This window comes from Sciurus vulgaris (assembly GCF_902686455.1).
Source record: "Sciurus vulgaris genome assembly, chromosome: 9".
Lineage (NCBI taxonomy): Eukaryota > Metazoa > Chordata > Mammalia > Rodentia > Sciuridae > Sciurus > Sciurus vulgaris.
This window is the reverse complement of record NC_136469.1, coordinates 30,798,832-30,817,167: the sequence shown is the minus strand read 5'-3', so window position 1 is coordinate 30,817,167 and position 18,336 is coordinate 30,798,832. Positions and strand designations below refer to the sequence as shown.

The 18,336-nt window shown below is 34.2% G+C and overlaps 1 protein-coding gene across 4 annotated transcripts in view; it reads right to left on the bottom strand.

The window, feature by feature from the left end:
• ARFIP1 (ARF interacting protein 1) overlaps positions 1-18,336 on the bottom strand; it is a 104,917-nt gene that overhangs the window by 25,908 nt on the left and 60,673 nt on the right. For 3 of the 4 annotated variants that reach the window (XM_079153441.1, XM_079153440.1, XM_079153442.1), the window contains exons 4-7: positions 13,440-13,535; positions 11,346-11,458; positions 5,169-5,390; positions 2,259-2,416 (exon numbers count right to left, since the gene is read on the bottom strand). In XM_079153441.1, coding sequence (XP_079009567.1) covers positions 2,259-2,416; positions 5,169-5,390; positions 11,346-11,458; positions 13,440-13,535 — 589 coding nt within the window. The remainder of the gene's footprint in view (positions 1-2,258; positions 2,417-5,168; positions 5,391-11,345; positions 11,459-13,439; positions 13,536-18,336) is intronic. The other variant, XM_079153443.1, reaches the window with a different exon arrangement.

The following is an 18,336-nucleotide window of genomic DNA, read 5'->3' as shown; positions in this document are numbered from 1 at the left end:
ACTTGAGATCCTCCTGCCCCAGGCTTCTGAGTTGCTGGGATTATAGGCATATGCCACCACGCCTGGCTTTTATTTTTTAATAAAAAAATCACTATCTGTTTTTACTTGTTTGTTTTTCCTTTTTGTCCTGAACCCAGGGCTTTATGAATGCTAGGCAAGTGTTCTACCAAAATTTTAGAGGAATCTAGTTCAAGCTTAACATCTATTGGTCAAGTGTAAAAGGGTAAAATGGGTTCCTGTCTTGGCTTTGAAACTGACTACTGTGAGCAAAGCATGTAACCCCTAGCCTTACTTTCCTCTTCTATAATAAATATAAATTGTTTTATGTGTGAATAGTGGCTTCGCTGATAATTCTTGCTTTTTGAAGTATGGACTAATATTTTTAAAGTCATGCTAGAAATAACGCCTAGAGAAAAGAAGAAAAAAATGTTATTTAAGGTTTAAAAAAAAAAAAGAAGAAAGAAAAAGAAAGGTTGAAGAGAAAAACACTATATGTTAAGTAACTAAAATATCTCAGAATAGGTAGACAATTTTGAAGTTGAGACACAAACCAGATTCACATAGTTACTAACTAGGAGATGGTGGGGTTTACTTTTGGAACACTACAAAAGAATTTTCTACTTTCAAAACTTGTAAATATCAGAATAATCAAAAAGACTAGAAAGTAATAAGTTTAAAATGATGAAAGCCGTAAAAAGAATATTCATTTTTAACAAATTAAGTCATTATGTACGGAACAGATAAATTTATAGAAAAGTAACAAATAGAACTTATAGAACTGAAATGTTTCATTCACATACACAATGTTTCCTTTGAAAAATACCATGTCCATGAAAGGATTTAAATGGAGACTGGAAAACCAATTACTGAAGGGATTTCCATTATAGGTATCTCACTGATGAATTCCTTCAGGGTTGTTGAAGGATAGTCTATTAATAAATTTGTTCTGTTTCTTTTTTCCCCCTACCTTTTGATTTTAATACCACGTTAGTAAATAATTCAAACAATAAAGAAAAGTAAAAAACCAAGGCCTAAACCTAAATAAGCCACAAAGTTCTAATTAATCAGAAGAATCTCTTCTTGTGAAATGATCAAAAATCAACTTTTTAAAGTATTCTGGCTTTTACTTAATTAAGTAATAAGGAAATACATAAGAATAAGCACTCAACTCCAAAAGGCTAGATGAGCCTGGAATTCTCAATGCACATATTTAAAACTAGGGCAAATGGTCAAAAAGTAAAGTTATGCTTTTAAAAGGTTACAGTTTGCACCCATCTTTAATTAAGCTATGAAAAGTGTAATGGAAAATAATCATTTTAAGTGTTGGGGGTGGGAGGGAAGAACTCAAAGGAGACTAGACTGATACTTACATAAAAGTGGCAGGGCATATACGGAAGGCATTGAGCCTGGAATCAAAAGCTGAAAAATGTTATTATAGGTTTGCTATTTTTTAGACATTAACTTATTAATGTGCATGCTATACACCTAACCAAAATGGTCATGATACGAAAATTATATATATGCATATATATGAAACTGAATGTATAAAAATGCCTGTTCTAAACAGTTACCAAAATATAAGGCAAATATAAAGTAAAACATGAAAAGAGTTTGAAGGTTGGTCAACCTGGATAAATGAAAATCGGGTGCGGGTATCTGCACATGATGTTCACAAAATCCTGGTGTCAGCAATGAGCTTGTATATTCAGGAGGGAACTGAAAGTGCAGGACTGGCTGCGGTGGAAGCAGTGGGACTGCTCACACTGGGAAGCACAGGTAATGCCAGTGGAAGTGGTAATGAGGGTGGAAGGTAATCCAGGTGAAAGGTGAACTGAGGCCAGGCTATAAGAGGCTCTGGAAGGAAGGCCACAGGGCCCTGTGCTCTTCTAAGGAAGGTGGAGCTGGAAGATCCTCCATTTCCCTACTCCCTAGCGGGCAAGGTTTGGACACACTACCAAGGCTCCACTGGACATTCCCAAAGCAATGAAGCAAGTATTCAGAGGCCTACTGGAAACTACTTCTGGGAACTGTGGTAGCAGCAAGTATCAGGGGCACACAGATCAGGGTACAGATCAGACACTCATAGGCATTATTTAGCTTTGTTTCTTGCCTATTTTCCAGAATCTTGTTCTGCTTCCAATACATTCTTTTTTAACCCTTATTAGACGAAGTTGGTTTCTGTTCTTTGCAACCAAAACTTTTAACTGAATTATGTGCCATCTGTAAAAAGAGACAATATAGAGAAACTTCATACCTACCTGGCACTTTCATATTGTTTCACAGTCATTAATGTATCTTCAATTGTTTTATTCACCAGTGTGTTCACACTAGCAATGAAAAAATTAATGGCCCCAAGAAGAGTCTCTCCATTTTTAGCCAGCAGCTTCTGGGTATCTGCATTATAGCCAAATTCTTCCTAGAATAAAGAAGTCACCTAAACTTACTCAGTGGTAAATTAGTAGACATGACTTTGAAGACCACAAACATATCAATAATGAGAAAGTATTTTATTTATAAATCTAGTAATATTAAGTTTTTTTCTTATGTCTTAAAATGCATAAGAATCTAAATCACTGTTAGCTATTTCATTACCAAAAAAGTTTAATAAGCCAAAATTGTCATCAGCTTAGATGCATAGCTAAATGTAAATAATTTTTAAAATTTAAACTACTTTGTACTAGAATAAGCACAGCTGTTAGGAAGAAAAATACAGCAGATTATTAATCAAAGAAACTATGACTTTTATAACCAAATTAGGTAAAAATTGGTTAAAACTTTCAGACATAAAATAGATTGGTATTTTTTTGTATTTTGACTGAATCTCCTCAAAGTATAAATATTAACAAGACACATGTCAGTGTAAACGTAGTGACCAGTTGACTCCCAAGCTCAGGTCTATCTATGCATACAGCTGAGGAAGGATCACTCAACACCAGATTTAGTTCATTCTCTGAATAAACCATGTTGGCTCAGCAAACATTATACATGACTCCTTCAGATATGGCAAGAACGAACCCTAAATGTTTAGCAGGGGAAGCTTCCAGTCCAAGTTTCATTAAAACAAATTAATCAGGAACACATCTGACCAAATAAAAAGACTGGTCATATATACACAAGTGTGTGTGTGTGTGTGTGTGTTTTATATATATATATATATATATATATATATATATATATATATATATATATATGTAGGTGTATGTATTCTGTGATGCTGGGGATCAAACCCAGGCCTCACACATGCTAGGTAAGTACTCTACCATTGAACTACATCCCCAGCTCTAATATGATCATGTTTTATTGTAAGATAAATCATTCAGCTTGAGAAATATCCAGTTTATTATAAAATACTTCTCAAGTTCACCTGAAAAAAATTAACTAAAATTATTTTTCTTATGCTAAAAGTATTTTCTATTTAAGACAGGTCCATGCAATTCTATACTGGATTTGGATTTCAAAACTGTATAGACCTTGATTGCAAATATTGGTAGATACAGGATTACATAAAAAGAACATCAATTTGTGCACGTAAAAGCTAAAATGAAAGGACAGCTAAAGATTTCTGGCAACAAGTTTCTGTAAGTTAAATTACACACAAAGTCTAAATAAATGTTACTGGAAATAGCGAGTACAGGATAAAACATTTTTACAACTTTAAAAAATGTTAAATGCCAGGGGCAGTGGCAGTCATCAGTCAGTAATCCCAGTAACTCGGGAAGTTGGGGCAGGAGAATCCCAAGTTCAAGGCTAGCCTGGGCAACTCAGTGAGACTTTGTCTCAAAATAAAAAATAAAAAGGACTGGTAATGCAGCTCAGAGAATGCCCCTAATTCAATCCCTTAGTATCCTGCTAAAAAGAACATACTGCATACAAATTTACCTTCTCTGCATGCAATGCCTGTGTCAAAATTACCTCCATGTAGATAAATTACAGAATGTTCAAAAATTTTGGATTTTAGGGAAGGGGATGTAGCTTTGTAAGTTCAGTGGTAAAGTGTTTGCTTAGCATGCATGAAGCCCTGGGTTTGATCCCCAGCACTGCAAACAAACAAACAAACACAAAAGGATTTTAGATCTGGGAGGATTTTGTATTTTACATTTTCAGATTAGTACTCAACTGGTAGTCTATGCATGTATTCCAACATCTGAAAAATTCCCAAATCTTAAATACTTCTGATCCCATTCATTTCAGATAAGCGATATTCAAAATGTAATAAATATAAAGCACCTAGTCTGTTCCATTTAAATTGTAGGTTATTATAATTTAATTAAATTGCAGCTGCTATTACATTCAGTTTCCCAAATATTAGTTCTTCTTTCTGTCTGTTTAGGTTCAGTCAAAATTGAATTTCAATATTTTTCATTATTATGACCCGAAGTCAATCCCCCCGCCAACCTTCTAGGACAAAGGGATTTAATGGTTTAACTTATTGAATTCTTCAAGTCAGAAGTTTGTAGTTAAGGGATAGCTACACCAATAAACTTCAAGCAAGAAACACAAAAACAAAAACACCTAGACATAAAAGAGATCGAAAGATATCAAAAGAAATTCTTAAGAATGTCTTGCTAAAGACTTAGAGATAAATGCTTAAAAAAAAAAAAAAAAAAAAAAACAACTTTTATTCTAAACCTATAATGTGTATTAAGGAGTCCATCCAGTAAATACATATCATGAAGCCATTCAAGCAAGTTACTATTTGTTCAACACACTTACTTGTAGATTAGGTAAGAGATTTTTAAAAAATGCCTAATTTACTTTTTACCCATGCTAAAACAAACAAAAAAACCCCAAACAAAAACACACAGATAGCTTCTTTCTAGGCTTCTTGAATATTTTTCCTTCTCTCTAGCCAAAGTCCCATTTTCCTAAAACCTGCAGCTGACATGTATTCTAGGGTTCAAATGGATTACCATGTACCAAAGTTAGTTGGACATTCTTAAAAATTAAAAGAAATACCTTAAAAGAACATCTCGAAATTTCAATTATATGAAGCTGGGGCCATAGGCCAATGGGAGAACATGCACAAGGCCCTGGGTTCAACCTCCAACACCCAAATAAACTTCAACTATATTAAGAATTCAGCGAATCATAAATGTAACAAATCACCTCTTAGAATACTTCCATTAACATTAGCCTCCACCTCTAACAGCTATTTTAAATAATCTTACATGGAGTTCTAGAGACTTCAAACTCAGATCAGCAAAAGCATCTCCAAGTTGCCGTTGGGTGTGCACCATCTGGAAAAGCTGGGTCGACAATGTCTGAGCCAGTCTTAGAATGTTTTCGTACTTTTTCTTGTTATCTCTTAATATATCGATCTGAGCTTCAAGTTCAAGATCCACAGTTCTTGAGCCACGGCCTAGCTTCTCAGAGATAATTTGTCGAGTACACTAAAAATAGAAACATGTACTTCGTTTAAAACGGAGAGAAAAAGAAAAACAAACAAAAAAATAAAGCAATCCAAATATAAAAACACTAGAACATAGAGTGTAAGTTGTTTTTTATTTTTAATTTCAAGCAAACTAGCCTAACAAACTGAAATTGTTAGCCCTTTAAGCAGTTCATCAGGACACAGAAAGTAAATTTACTAGACATGTCTAAAAACTATTACTAATCAGAGGAAGTTTTAAGATTTGTCTAATGTATTTACTGCCAAATGAACTCTCACATTCAAGTTTACTGCCTTTGGATAAATTAACAGAACAGAGACCCTTGGCATTGTTTTAAGAATAATATTAAAACTACTAATATAGGAACAACAAAGAATATCAAAATTCTACCCTCTTATTGAATTTCGAAAGCTTTGTTTTCTTCTATCTCCCCCTCTAAGTAGTTCGTGTGTGTGTGTGTGTGTGTGTGTGTGTGTGTGTGTGTGTTTGTAAATGAGGAATGAAGGAAAAGAAGAAAGACTAAAAGGAAGGAAGCAGGACGAGTGGAAAGAGAGAAGGAGGGAGGTTACAGATTACTGAGTTCGCCTTTTACTCAGCATAAACTCAGGTTTAATTATGTTATTCTGTTCTACCCCTGAAATAATAATACAGAAGATATAGAAACTTAAATTTTTAAAAATGTATTTAATTTCAAAGCACATGGAAATAAGTTTCCAAGTAATAATTTTTGATGGAAATAGAAAATTATAAGCCTTTTGTCATTCAATATTACATTTTAAGGATAACTATGTAGCATATCAACATATTTGCCATTAAAACTTAATCAAAAATATTCTAAAAATGTAATAAGTACTATAATTTTAAAATTTGCTCTTTATTATGTTTTTCAAAGGTTCGGTTATAGAATTAATGTTTGCTATAAAAATTAAAACAATGCATGAAAGAAAAGGTGAATTTCCTCTTCTTTTAATTCCACTAAATAATAGGAATCTACCAATAGTTTGTGTACTCGATATTCTAAACTTGACTTTAAACATATAATTAAACATAAAATGTTTGGAGTAAATATGAGATTATTCTGTTATATATAAAATATTTTGAGTGTTTCTTTTCTATTAAAATATCTTAAGCCTTTTTGTCAATATACATAAATCTGCTAATCATATATTTTTCCATTTAAAACAAATATCCTTGACACTTTCTCTTTTTTCGTCAACCAAGGATCTTGAGGATCCTTGTTAAAGGAGTTCTTTTCTTAAAAAATTGAAGTATTTTTAACTACATAGAAAAACTACAGTATAAAAGTCTGGCATCATGGTGCATGCCTATAATTCCAGACTGAGAGGCTGAGGAAGGAGGATCTCAAGAGTGAGGCCAGCCTAAGCAACTCAGCAATACTGTGTCTCAAAATGAAAAATCAAAAGGTCTGGGAATGCAGCTCAGTGGTAGAGTACCCCAGTACTGAAGAAAAAAAAAAAAAAAAAGAAAGAAAGAAAAAAAGATAGTATAAAGAGGCCAAAACCATAGAAGAGGAATAAAATTATTATTGGGAAAACATACAAAACAATCCTGGGAGATGTAAAATCACATCAAGAGAAAAGTTTAACTGGAGGAGACATTATGATTTTAAGGGGGAAAAAACATCAGCAAGAATTAATGCTTGAAATGGTAATAATATAAAGAACTTAGGTCACTCATTTCCACACTTTTCTTCTAGACCAGGATGTTCCCTATCAGAGACACTGACTTTATTTGCAAGTCAAAGCATGTGGTTGCTTCCATAGAAACCCAGATTAGTATCCCTTGAAAGTTAAGAAGCCAAAGTCCATTAAAGTAGATTAGTAGACTGGGCAAAACCAAAGAAATGTCTACTGTGGTTTGAGCGGCCATCTTTTCCAGGAAGCTAGGGCAGTGAGATACTGATATTTTAAGGTAAATCTGGACACCTGAAACGAGTTTTGAAACGAACCTTACACTCTTAAAAAAATCTAAATGATCTGGAAATAAGAATACTATAGGTGGCCTATAGGCAGCTTTGTAAAGAAAGTTGTAAGCGAGAAGATATAAAGTTGTCAGGCATTTTGCCACTCATTGGGGTCCCTGATGAAGTTTCTTACATAATCCCTGAAGAGTGAATTTTTATTTAAATTGATTTCTAGTGTATACTGATATTAAAATGCAAAGTTGTAGACTCGTACATACTATGGAGGAAATCTAAAATGAAAGAAAATTAAGAATCTAAGTTCTTTATTCTTTTTTACAGTCTTTGAAAATGGAGATTACTTGTAATGAGCTGGTAGTCCATATAAATTAAAAATTCATTTTGAGGATTGCGGAGATAGCTCAGTTGGTAGAGTGCTTACCTCGCAAGCATAAGGCCCTGGGTTCAATCCCCAGCACCGAAAAAAAAAAAATTTATTTTGAAGATAAGAGATTCCAAATGAAGCTAAGTTAAAGAGGTAGAGGAAAGCTGAAGTAAATCACTGACCTATGTAGACCTCCCAGTTGGAGGAGGGTAGATGAAATAAAATGACACACCATGTAAAAATTACTTGTCACTGCATGAACTTACAAAACAGTCACTGTGTACTGAGTATTTAAATAGTACCAAGAGATTTTTTTAATGCTGAAAAACAAAGACATTTAAGGAAAAGCAAAAGAATAAAGTCATAGCAACAATGGACAGATTAAAAAAAAGGTTATTACGGTGAAATACAGAGAAGTGAGAGTAAAAGGAACATAAGCAGGGGAAACAGGTCAACCAATAAATGAACAAGGCAACATGACAAGAAAAACAGGCAGGGGAGTTTAAAGGATACTGCCTTAAAGACAACAGATTAATTGATAAGGATACGAATAAGAACAGAAAATTCTTAAACAGCTTAAAAAAGTATTTTATGTTTAGGAAAGGCGTTGAACAGCTCTAAACGCTGAAACCGAGATTAATGTTAAAAAATGATTTCAAATAGTATTCTATTGTAGACTAGGAAAAAACAAAAGACAAAACAATATAAATTCATTACAATTGTTTCTATGGATGAGAATAAGAAAATAAATTCTGGATTCAAATTTTGTGAATAAAATCAGTTAGATTAAAATAATGCTTAAAAAGATGGATTCAAGGTCTAAACTCAAAATTACTTCTATGACATTAGCTGGCTTTTAATCACCAGTGTGGTCTTGGGGCCAAATTTAACAATGAATAAATGAAGTACTAAATCATCTTTTTGAGAAAAGCCTTCAAGTATTTCTAGAGAATAAAAACAAGAAATTAAAGATAGAAATCATGAAAACAGGAGGATTAAAGTCATAACCAGAATCAAGTAACTCAAGAGTAATATGAATAACAAACACAGTCCTTCATCAATCCAATCAGAACAAGTTCCTTAAGCATTACCCGTGACAATGAATACCCAATATCAGGAACAACTTAGACCAAAAAGATGGAAAAGCAAGAGTCATTTTAGACTCAAAAGGTCATTTTACTCTGAGCTTCCTTTGGTTGAGAGGTATTTGCTGACCTAGACACTCAGGGCTACAAGCTCCATAAAACAGAGTCAGAATCCTCTTTTTCTCTTGTGGCCTAAACTGGAATATTCAAATTAAGTTTTGATGAGAATATTTTCATGTAAAAAAAACCAACACCTCCTTCCCATAGTATACCATATGTACCACATTTTAAAGACTGGTCATTTTCATTAACATGAATTTCAGAGATAGGCTAAATATGATATGTTAATACTATGAGACAAATACAGACTCTTAATAATGATTCAACTCAGATTAGTGTAGAAGTAAGAAATGGAAGAAAAGGAACATATGACATATACAAAGAGGAACAATTAGATAAAGAACAAGAAAAACACCAATGAAATGACATAAAAGAGGAAGGCTCAAATGAACAAAAGCTTAAACTTTAAAAAACATGTAACTAGCAATTACTGGAATTTGGTTCAACAATAAGGACTGTGTTCTTTATGTCCAAAATGTGTGGACATACAATATTAGTAGAGGCAAATTTCATGAATGAATGAAGGAATGATAAATAAATTTAATAAATAAATAAATGAAGTTCAGTCTAGTATGAAAGATAAGCGAAACAAAGGGGAATTCCATGCAGTTGGCTGACACAGCATCATAAAGTTATAGAAGTGTGAGAAAGCACAGATTGCTTAAAGAAATCTCTGAGTAATTTGGTATGGATAGGATCTACAGACAGAAGAGAGGAGTAGAAAGAAAGCTGGAAAAGTAGACAGCAGTCAGATTCATGCCATTCTGAAGACAACCAGGGACTGGTTGAAGGATTTTATTTATTTATTTTTTGTAATATATTTTTTAGTTGTTGGTAGACATACATTTTTATTTAACTTTTATGTGGTGTTAAGGATTGAACCCAGGGCCTCACGCGTGCTAGGTGAGTGTGCTACCACTGAGGCACAACCCCAGCCCTGGTTGAAGGATTTTAAAGCAACAGTGACCACTAGGGCAGATGTAGTCCAAGCGAATTTGTTAAAAAGTTATTACAGGAGAGAGAGGGGATGGGGAGACAGTTTGTGTAATAAAGACATAAATGATGGCTGTGAAAGCTGAGATGCAGAAAAGAGGAAAATATAATGGAAAATTAAGGAGGGCGAATCCAAAGGATTTATAGTCTGACTGGGTATATGGGATCAGCAAGAAGATGGAGTAGACAGACATCTATGAATATTGGGTAAACAGTTGGGATATGAAGAAACAAAAAGAAAAAATATACACAGAATATTCCAATCTTTGAAAAAGGAGCAATGACTCAAAAGAACGCCCTGCATAAGAATAGCTTAGGCAGGCTTCACTGTCTGAAGACTATCATTGGCATTTCTCAGCATCTACACTGACATGAACTGAGTAACTTCTAGAAGATTTGTGTAGCATGTTTCAGGACACATTTACCATCTTAAGAAAACCTGTAATTGTTTTCAGGATTTCAGAACATACCGAAAAAAAATTAACTGAAAAAAATAATGCACTGTTTTATGAAGACAAAGAGAAGCGATTTACTCTCTATAAAAATATTCACAATTCCTGATCTGCCAATCAACAGATCTACAACCAATTCACAACACAGAGTGTGGTTCAAGCTCTAACCTGAGCTGCTGGGACTTACAGCCACTTAACTATTCCATGAATTTTACTACCCTATCCATGTTGAGTTTTCGAAGTTTTTAAGTGAATTTGGGGCTTGGACTCTATAATTCATGAAATATACTGTAGATTAAGTATTTACTTATTTGTTTTATGGAGAACATAAGGAAAATAACCATCAAATACTCAAGCTATGCAACTACCAATGTGAACACAATTTTAAAGCCTAATTCATTTACAACCTAGTGCTACCTATAGTTAATACTTAGTTATTACAAGAAGATCCAAGAATTTCAAACCTTGGAGAATTAACACGCCTTCCCAATCTTTGGTTACTAGAAAGTATCAAAAAAATAAAATAAAAAATAAAGGCCTGGCACATGCCTATAGTCCAGCTCCTCAGGAGGCTGAGGCAAGAGGAACACTTGAGTCAGGAGTTGGGGGCCATCCTAGGCAACACAGTGAGACCTTGTCTCTTAAAATTAAAAATAAATTAACTATCAAAAAAAGAGGAGAGGAGGCAAATATATCTATAGCAGTTGTTAGCAGTTGGCTCACACTATCCCAAGGCAGTAAGTATATTTCTTCAAATATGTATGTTACCTAGCAGTTAAGAATTTTAATAGCTTTTCACTAGTTTTTTACTGACATTTTAAATTAATGTAAAGACCAATAATAAAACAAATATTTCATTTTCTAATTGAACTTTCATGTCTAGATGTTTAAATTCTTTTCTACATATTCATATTCATAACATTATAATATAATAATCTGAATAAAAATATAAATGAAAATTCTTAGATCCATTTAAGGTAATTTAAAAAAATCACAAACCTTATAGGTGTTTAGACTCCATTTTCTAACAAGTTCTAACTTTTCCATTGCAGGATTTTTAATTTCATCTGCTAGAATAACTGGTCCACTTTTTGTCTGTGTTCTCTGGCCACCTGCATGATCATAACAAAAGACAAAAACACAATCCAAATAAAGACAAGTAGGGAAAGGAAACGAAACATCGTTGCTATTCAAACTAAACTATTTATACATTTAAAAAATAAAGTTTTCCACAAAGTGAAGAACTAGAAATTCCTAGAATCATGAAGGATAATTTCCTAATCACTTAAAAACACTTGTGTCCATGAAACTTAAAAGTCATGTAGTCTGTCTGTCTAGGGTGGTTTTTTTTTTTTTTTTTTTTTTTTTGGTACCAGGGATTGAATCTAGGCGTTTTACCACTGAGCCACATCCTCGGTCCTTTTTTATATTTTATTTAGAGACAAGGTCTTGCTGAGTTTACTTAGGGCCTCACTAAGTTGCTGAGGCTAGCTTTGAACAATCCTCCTGCCTCAGCCTCCTGGACCTGCTGGGATTATAGGCATGTACCACCATGCCGGGCTGTTACCTTTTAAAAAAACAAAAACAAAAACAAAAAACCTCTGCTGCAATCAACCTTCTTTTCTATATTAGCTGCTATTTACTTCAAGTAAAATAAAATCTTTACAACTAATCTAATAGCCTGTTGACCCTATAAAGAATCTATTTTTGTCAATGAAAATCCCTATAGTGATCTCCTTTCACTGTATGTACTAGATAGACCAGAACAAGAGAATATTGCTATGATTTGGGATAAATTAAAGAAATGATTCAAAGAGTCATTGAAGAATGATGTTTGAGAAGATATGTTCAATCTGATTTAAACATTACACAAAGAACACATGTATCAAATCATCACATGGTACCCCTTAAAATGTATAATTTTTATGAAATCAGTTAAGAAATATATTTCATTTAAATTTTAAAAAAAAAATCTCACCACCAGTGTAATAGGCTGGGTTGAAAAAAGACTTACTTATACCTTTTACTCAAGAGCCCCTCCCACGAAATGTCTTAAAAAACAAGGCATAATTAATAAAGGCAGTGAAAAGTCCTGACAATATACTGTTCCAGCAACTGAGATTTTATGACAAAAAAGCAACTATAATTACTATACAGTTTCTAATTGCAAAATATTTTTCATAGTAGAAAAAACGTTTCATAAACATTCATAATATCAGTGATTTGGGATGGAAACTTTTAAATATTTTTTAAAAGAACAATGAAATAATAAGAAAAATTGTGGGAAAAAAATGGCTTTAAAATATTAGGATCAAGGTGGGAGCAGGCAGAGGGGTAGCTTAGTGGTAGAACACCCGCCTAAACTGTGCAAGGTCTGGGGTTGGATCCCCAGCACTGAGAGGAAAAAAAAAAAATCCAAAACAATTTTCTTTTCTCACTTCTTCCTATAGTCACACCCACCTTTAGAGCAGCTTCATCACAAGCTAAGACTGAGAGAAGTATATACAGTCAAGCACATTTAAGAATTTGCAAAATTCTCATAGAAACAAAATACTGTCAACATTCCATACCAAAAGAAACATGCAATTCATTTTTCCTATTTCTATAATCCAGCAACATTAAAGTGTAAAGCAAACTCAAAATGTAAAGACATTAATCTTTCCCAAGTGTTTTTTTTTATTGGGCATAACTGGAAAATTCTATTCCAATAACCACCCAATTGTTGAAACTGTCTTTTTTATTTAACTGAAAACAGGACAGAGCTGCAAAAGCTGGGAGGTTAGGATCAAGTCAGTGAACCTACATTGCCCAGAGCAAAGAAAGAATGATTTAAAGCGAATCACATTTTACGATGATTTTAACCTTTAAAAAGATTAAATTTCAGTGAGATGCAGCCTAATTACTTAGAAAAGTCAGAAAGATAGGTTATAGCTAGAAAGATCATTTCCTTATTGTTTAAAAAAAAAAAGCAGCAACCACCAAAAAAGCCAGAATAACACACACCTAAGAACACAAAGCAAGTGATTATGAAACTGAGTGAGTTTTAGCTTCAGCAGTAGCAGGGAGGCTTTATCCAATCAGTGCAGTGAATACCTGCAGGAACAATTAAATCACTTCCTTGTTGAGCCAGTCGACTAGCTGCAACCCTGCTGGGAGACAGAACAGATGGCAAAGGTGGTGCTGGGGAACCTGAAAAGGGCAGGGCAGACATTTAACTGTGCATATCCTTTTCCTCCTCACACTCTACATTTTGAAATTAGGTTTATTGACATGTACTTTAAAATATAAAAACACTGAGATTAATGGAATTAATACATTTGCTTTCTTAGAGAAAAAACTAATATTAAATGAATGCTACCAGGTTCAGCTCTCACATAAATTTTTCATCAAACTATCAAAACCAAAGAAAACACCGAACTACATGAAGAAATTTGGCAAGATCATATCTAAATGAGACCATTTCATCTGGACTCTATTTTTAAAATCAACTAATAGAATGTGATTAAAGTTCCATAACTGAATGATTTTAAAGCTGATATAAATATTTCATAACTTGCTACTCTTTAAAATGACGGAAAAACTTTTCAAGTAAAAATCCTAAGGCATGTAAGGGATATTAATGCATGCTTTATCCATTAATATGTGAACAAATATATCCTTTACAGGAATTATGTGCTCCACAGGAGCTGACACAGGGCACCTCCAGCAATTAAGTCACCTAGAAGCCTATGCAAAATCTCAGGTCTGCCCCAGATCTACTGAACAAGAATCCTTAATATCACTAGATTCTCAGTACTATTTCCTTTGTAGGCACTTGGAAGTTTCAGAAGTGCTGACGTATTTCCTGACTGATCATCACTCCGGGAGTTTTTAAAACACTCTTGGGGCTCTTCATAGATCTATTGATCATTACTGAAACAGGCATCTGTTGTTTTATAAAAGTCAGTTGATTTTCAAACACAATCAAGTTTGAGAACCAGAGAAAAGAACACAACTTTTGAATAAAACAGTTTTAAATTCTGACCCTGGGTGTGAAATTCTGGCCGTTTACCACACAGTACCAGGAAAGCATTAGTAGCAAATTACTTAATATCTATGAGCCTTGTCATCACAGAATAAGAAATGCTGACTACCTAATGTCATTGCTAATGCCAAGTACCAAACCAAAGGAAGTGATCATTTAAAAGATATCAGGGGAAGAAAAATGAAAGCTGAGAATTCGCTGAAAATATTTAATGTCCGTAATGTACTTTTACTTTAATTATACTCTTCCCTAGTTCTCTGAAAAATACATATGAAATTCATAATTAAACTTTCTTAAGAAATAATCAATAACCACTTTTCTTACTTAAAATAGTGATAACTCTACAAATTTCAGACATAGTAAGTTCTTTTTCTTTCTTTTCTTTTTCTTTTTTTTTTGGTACTGGGGACCTTAACCACGGAGCCATATCCCCACCCCACTTCCCTTTTGAGATAGGGTCTCACTAAGTTGCTTAGGGCCTCAATAGGTTGCTGAGGCTATCTCTGAACCTGCAGTCCTCCTGTTTCAGTCTCCAAGCTTCTGAGATGACAAGCATGCACCATCATGCCTGGCGACAGAAACAGTCATCAGTACTAGTACTATAAAAATCTGAATTTGGACTAATCTCACATTAAAATACAAACATGCAACAGACCTAAATACTGGCACTACATTTCAAAATGAGAGATACTTGTCTCCTTAAATCTGTTGTACTATAAAATTTAAAACTAGAAAGGATGATGAAAATCAACTAGGCCAAACTGTCAAATTAAACTGTAAGAGAAATGGGGCTCAGAGAGGTTAAAACAATTTCTTATTAGAGACTGAGATGTTCTGAATCCATACTATGATATCTCCATTATTAAGTTCAATACAGAAAACAATGATTCATATGTTACTTGCTGAGTTGGAAGACGTTTTAATAGGTTATCAAATCTGACCACCATTTTAAACAAAAACTGTATCGCTACTATCCAAGGCACAAGGGTTTCTATTATAAGGAAGTATTAAATAAAAAAAAGGCAACCATAGTTCCATGTCTTGATGACCCCAGAAACAGAGCTCTGTTGTTCTAGTTATTACAGTTTATTAATATTGCACAAGAAATAATACCATGGCACAACATGAGATATGTGTAAGATATATATGTAACAAATGATACACAACTTTCCAAATTAAAGTGGCAAATTGCGGTGTGGTGCTGAGGTAACTGGGACTTCAGCTGTTTTGCTTTATCTCTGAAGGTAATTATTACTTCTCTGCATCTTCGGTATTCTAGTCCTTTAAACTAGTTCAAACTAATCCAAAGAGTTACCAAAAAGGTTACCAAAAGCATTCGGCAATACCCATTAAAAATTACTTTTAGCCAGGTACAGTGGCACATGACCGTAATTCCCGTGGCTTGGGAGGCTGAGGCAGGAGAATCGCAAGTTCAAAGTCAGCCTCAGCCACTCAGCGAGACCCTGTCTCTAAATAAAATATAAAAAGGGCTGGGGATGTGGCTTAGGGGTTGAGTACCCCTAGGTTCAATCCCCAGTACCCGCCCCACATCAGCAAAAGCAAAACAACAACAACAACAACAAAACCAAAAAAATCTTAAAAATCTAGGATTTTGCTAACTGACTAATCAGCTCCATTTTATCTCAATAACAGAAATCTAAAAAAGGAAAACATGGTTTCAATGATTGAAACCCCTATTAAAACAAAACTCAGGTACCAAACACAAGTCACTCTTGGGAGCTTTGATTTATTCATGAGTTCCACTATTACTAATTCTACCACATCTTTGGTGTTAGGCAAATTTCAATAATAATTGTTGATTTTAGGCTGAATTTAAGTATAATTTCTTCTAAACTTGCTTTAGATAGAGATAAATGGAAAAGTACATTGTTAATACTCTTCTTATGTAATTGTTCTGAGTAACAGAGTCACTAAGTTATTTTTCATTCTTCCAGAGCTAACACAGTATTAAAATATTTAATATTTTTCATAAGACCTATTTTCTAAATTATAATCATTATGTTGCTCTTTATCATCTTCATACATATATAGAGGGTAAGAGACAGAGATGTGTGTGTGTGTGTGTGTGTGTGTGTGTGTGTGTGTGCGCGCGCGCGCGCGCGCGCGCGCGCGCGGGGGGGGGGGGGGGAGTGGGGAAGGGGATGACAGGGGAGGTGCAGGGAGATAGACAGGAAGGCAGGCAGACAAAGAAGTCCTTAAAACAGCCACCACTTTCCAATAAACACTTAACTGATCCCCTGATCCCAGTATGGCAGCATGGTTCTCTCTCTCCTTTTTTGGAGACAGAATCTCCATGTTGCCCAGGCTGGCCTCCAAACTGCAATCCTTCGATTTTAGTCTCCCAATCTGCTGGGATTACAGGTGTGAGTCACCACGCCCCGCTCAGATTCTCTTTTAACACTGACCAACAATGCAGTTTAGGTTAAAAATGTTTTATAAACACAGTTCAAAGAGACAAATCACTGCCATTATCATGAAACATTCTGTTTTAAAACTGGGGATTGAACTCAGGGGCTCTTTACCATTGAGACACATTCCCAGTCCTTTTTATTTTTTATTCTAAGACAGGGACCTGCTAAATATGCCTTCATTAAATTGCTGAAGTTGGTCTTGAACCTGCAATTCTCCTGGGATAGGCGTGTGCCTGGTATGAGGCACATTTTTTATTCCAATTTGAAGGATTGGGGTGTATCTATAAGCAAGTGAAACTGATTGGCATTTTAATGTTCATTTCAATTATTCTACAATACTGCTTCACTTGAGGGGAATAAAAATTCAATCAAATGTCAGTTAAATAATTTCACTGAAAATACTTAAAATATATGAATATTAAGTTAGTTTTTATTCCATGCTGACATTTAAATTTTGAAATTGGGGCTGGCGTTTACCTCAGTGGTAGAGCACTTGCCTAGTATGCTAAAGGACCTGAGTTCAATCCCCAAAACCACAAAGAAATAATTAATCAATCTTAAAACTGGTGATTAGATTATGTAAAGTAAGCCTTGTACTTCTAGACAGATAACAAAGCCATAATGCTTCAGAATGAAGCAGAGATTGCATTTTTTTTTTTAAAAGAACATGTCCTCATTTTTGTTTTCAAGGGCTCCACATAGAGTATGCAAGGGCTTGTGTGTGCACTATTAAGATACTGACATGCTTGCTCCCTTTTACAGCTTTATTTTTCTAAACATAAGAACCAAAAAAAAAAAAGAAAGAAAGAAAAAAGAAAGCGTGCGAGAGTGAGTGACATCATGAGATAGTCTATTCACTAATCTAGAGCAGAGGATATTATACTGGATTATCCTAAATGCCTATTTCCAGGACCCAGTAGCAATGAATATATGTCAAAATCTAAACTCTTGAATAAAGAATTGGTCAATAATACAATAAAAATATAGCATATTATTATGTGCAAGAGGGCTAAGTATTGCAAAGGCATAGAAATCTTTTTATCTCATGAAATTACAAGGTAGTATTAAAATTAGTGTACTTCATGAGCATCAATTATAGCTACTTTAACTACAGCTCTGTCAAGAAAATAATGTATTTTTCCACGTCCAAATATTCTACATGGTTTTTCTTTCACTCATGTGATCATTATTTTAGATGAGAGCTTTAAAAAAGGATGTAATTTTTTCCTATTAAAAGCAGATGTGTGTGCATGTGACAGATTGTATGTATGAATGATGTGTGCAAAAACGAGCTAACACAGCAGGTGTTACCTATCCTTAAAAAGAACTGGCCCTTGACTGGTGTCTGAGAACCTGAGGTCTGGGAGGATTCCCTCCATGCCCAGAAGGATGGCTCACTGTGCCTAACTACGCAAACAATGTGGTTTATATTGAGCACCTGCATTCCTTCTGGAAGTCCAGAATTTTGACACTGCTAAACAAGAGGACACCTGTGTGAACAGTCCCAATAAAAACCCTGGGCACTGAGTCTCTA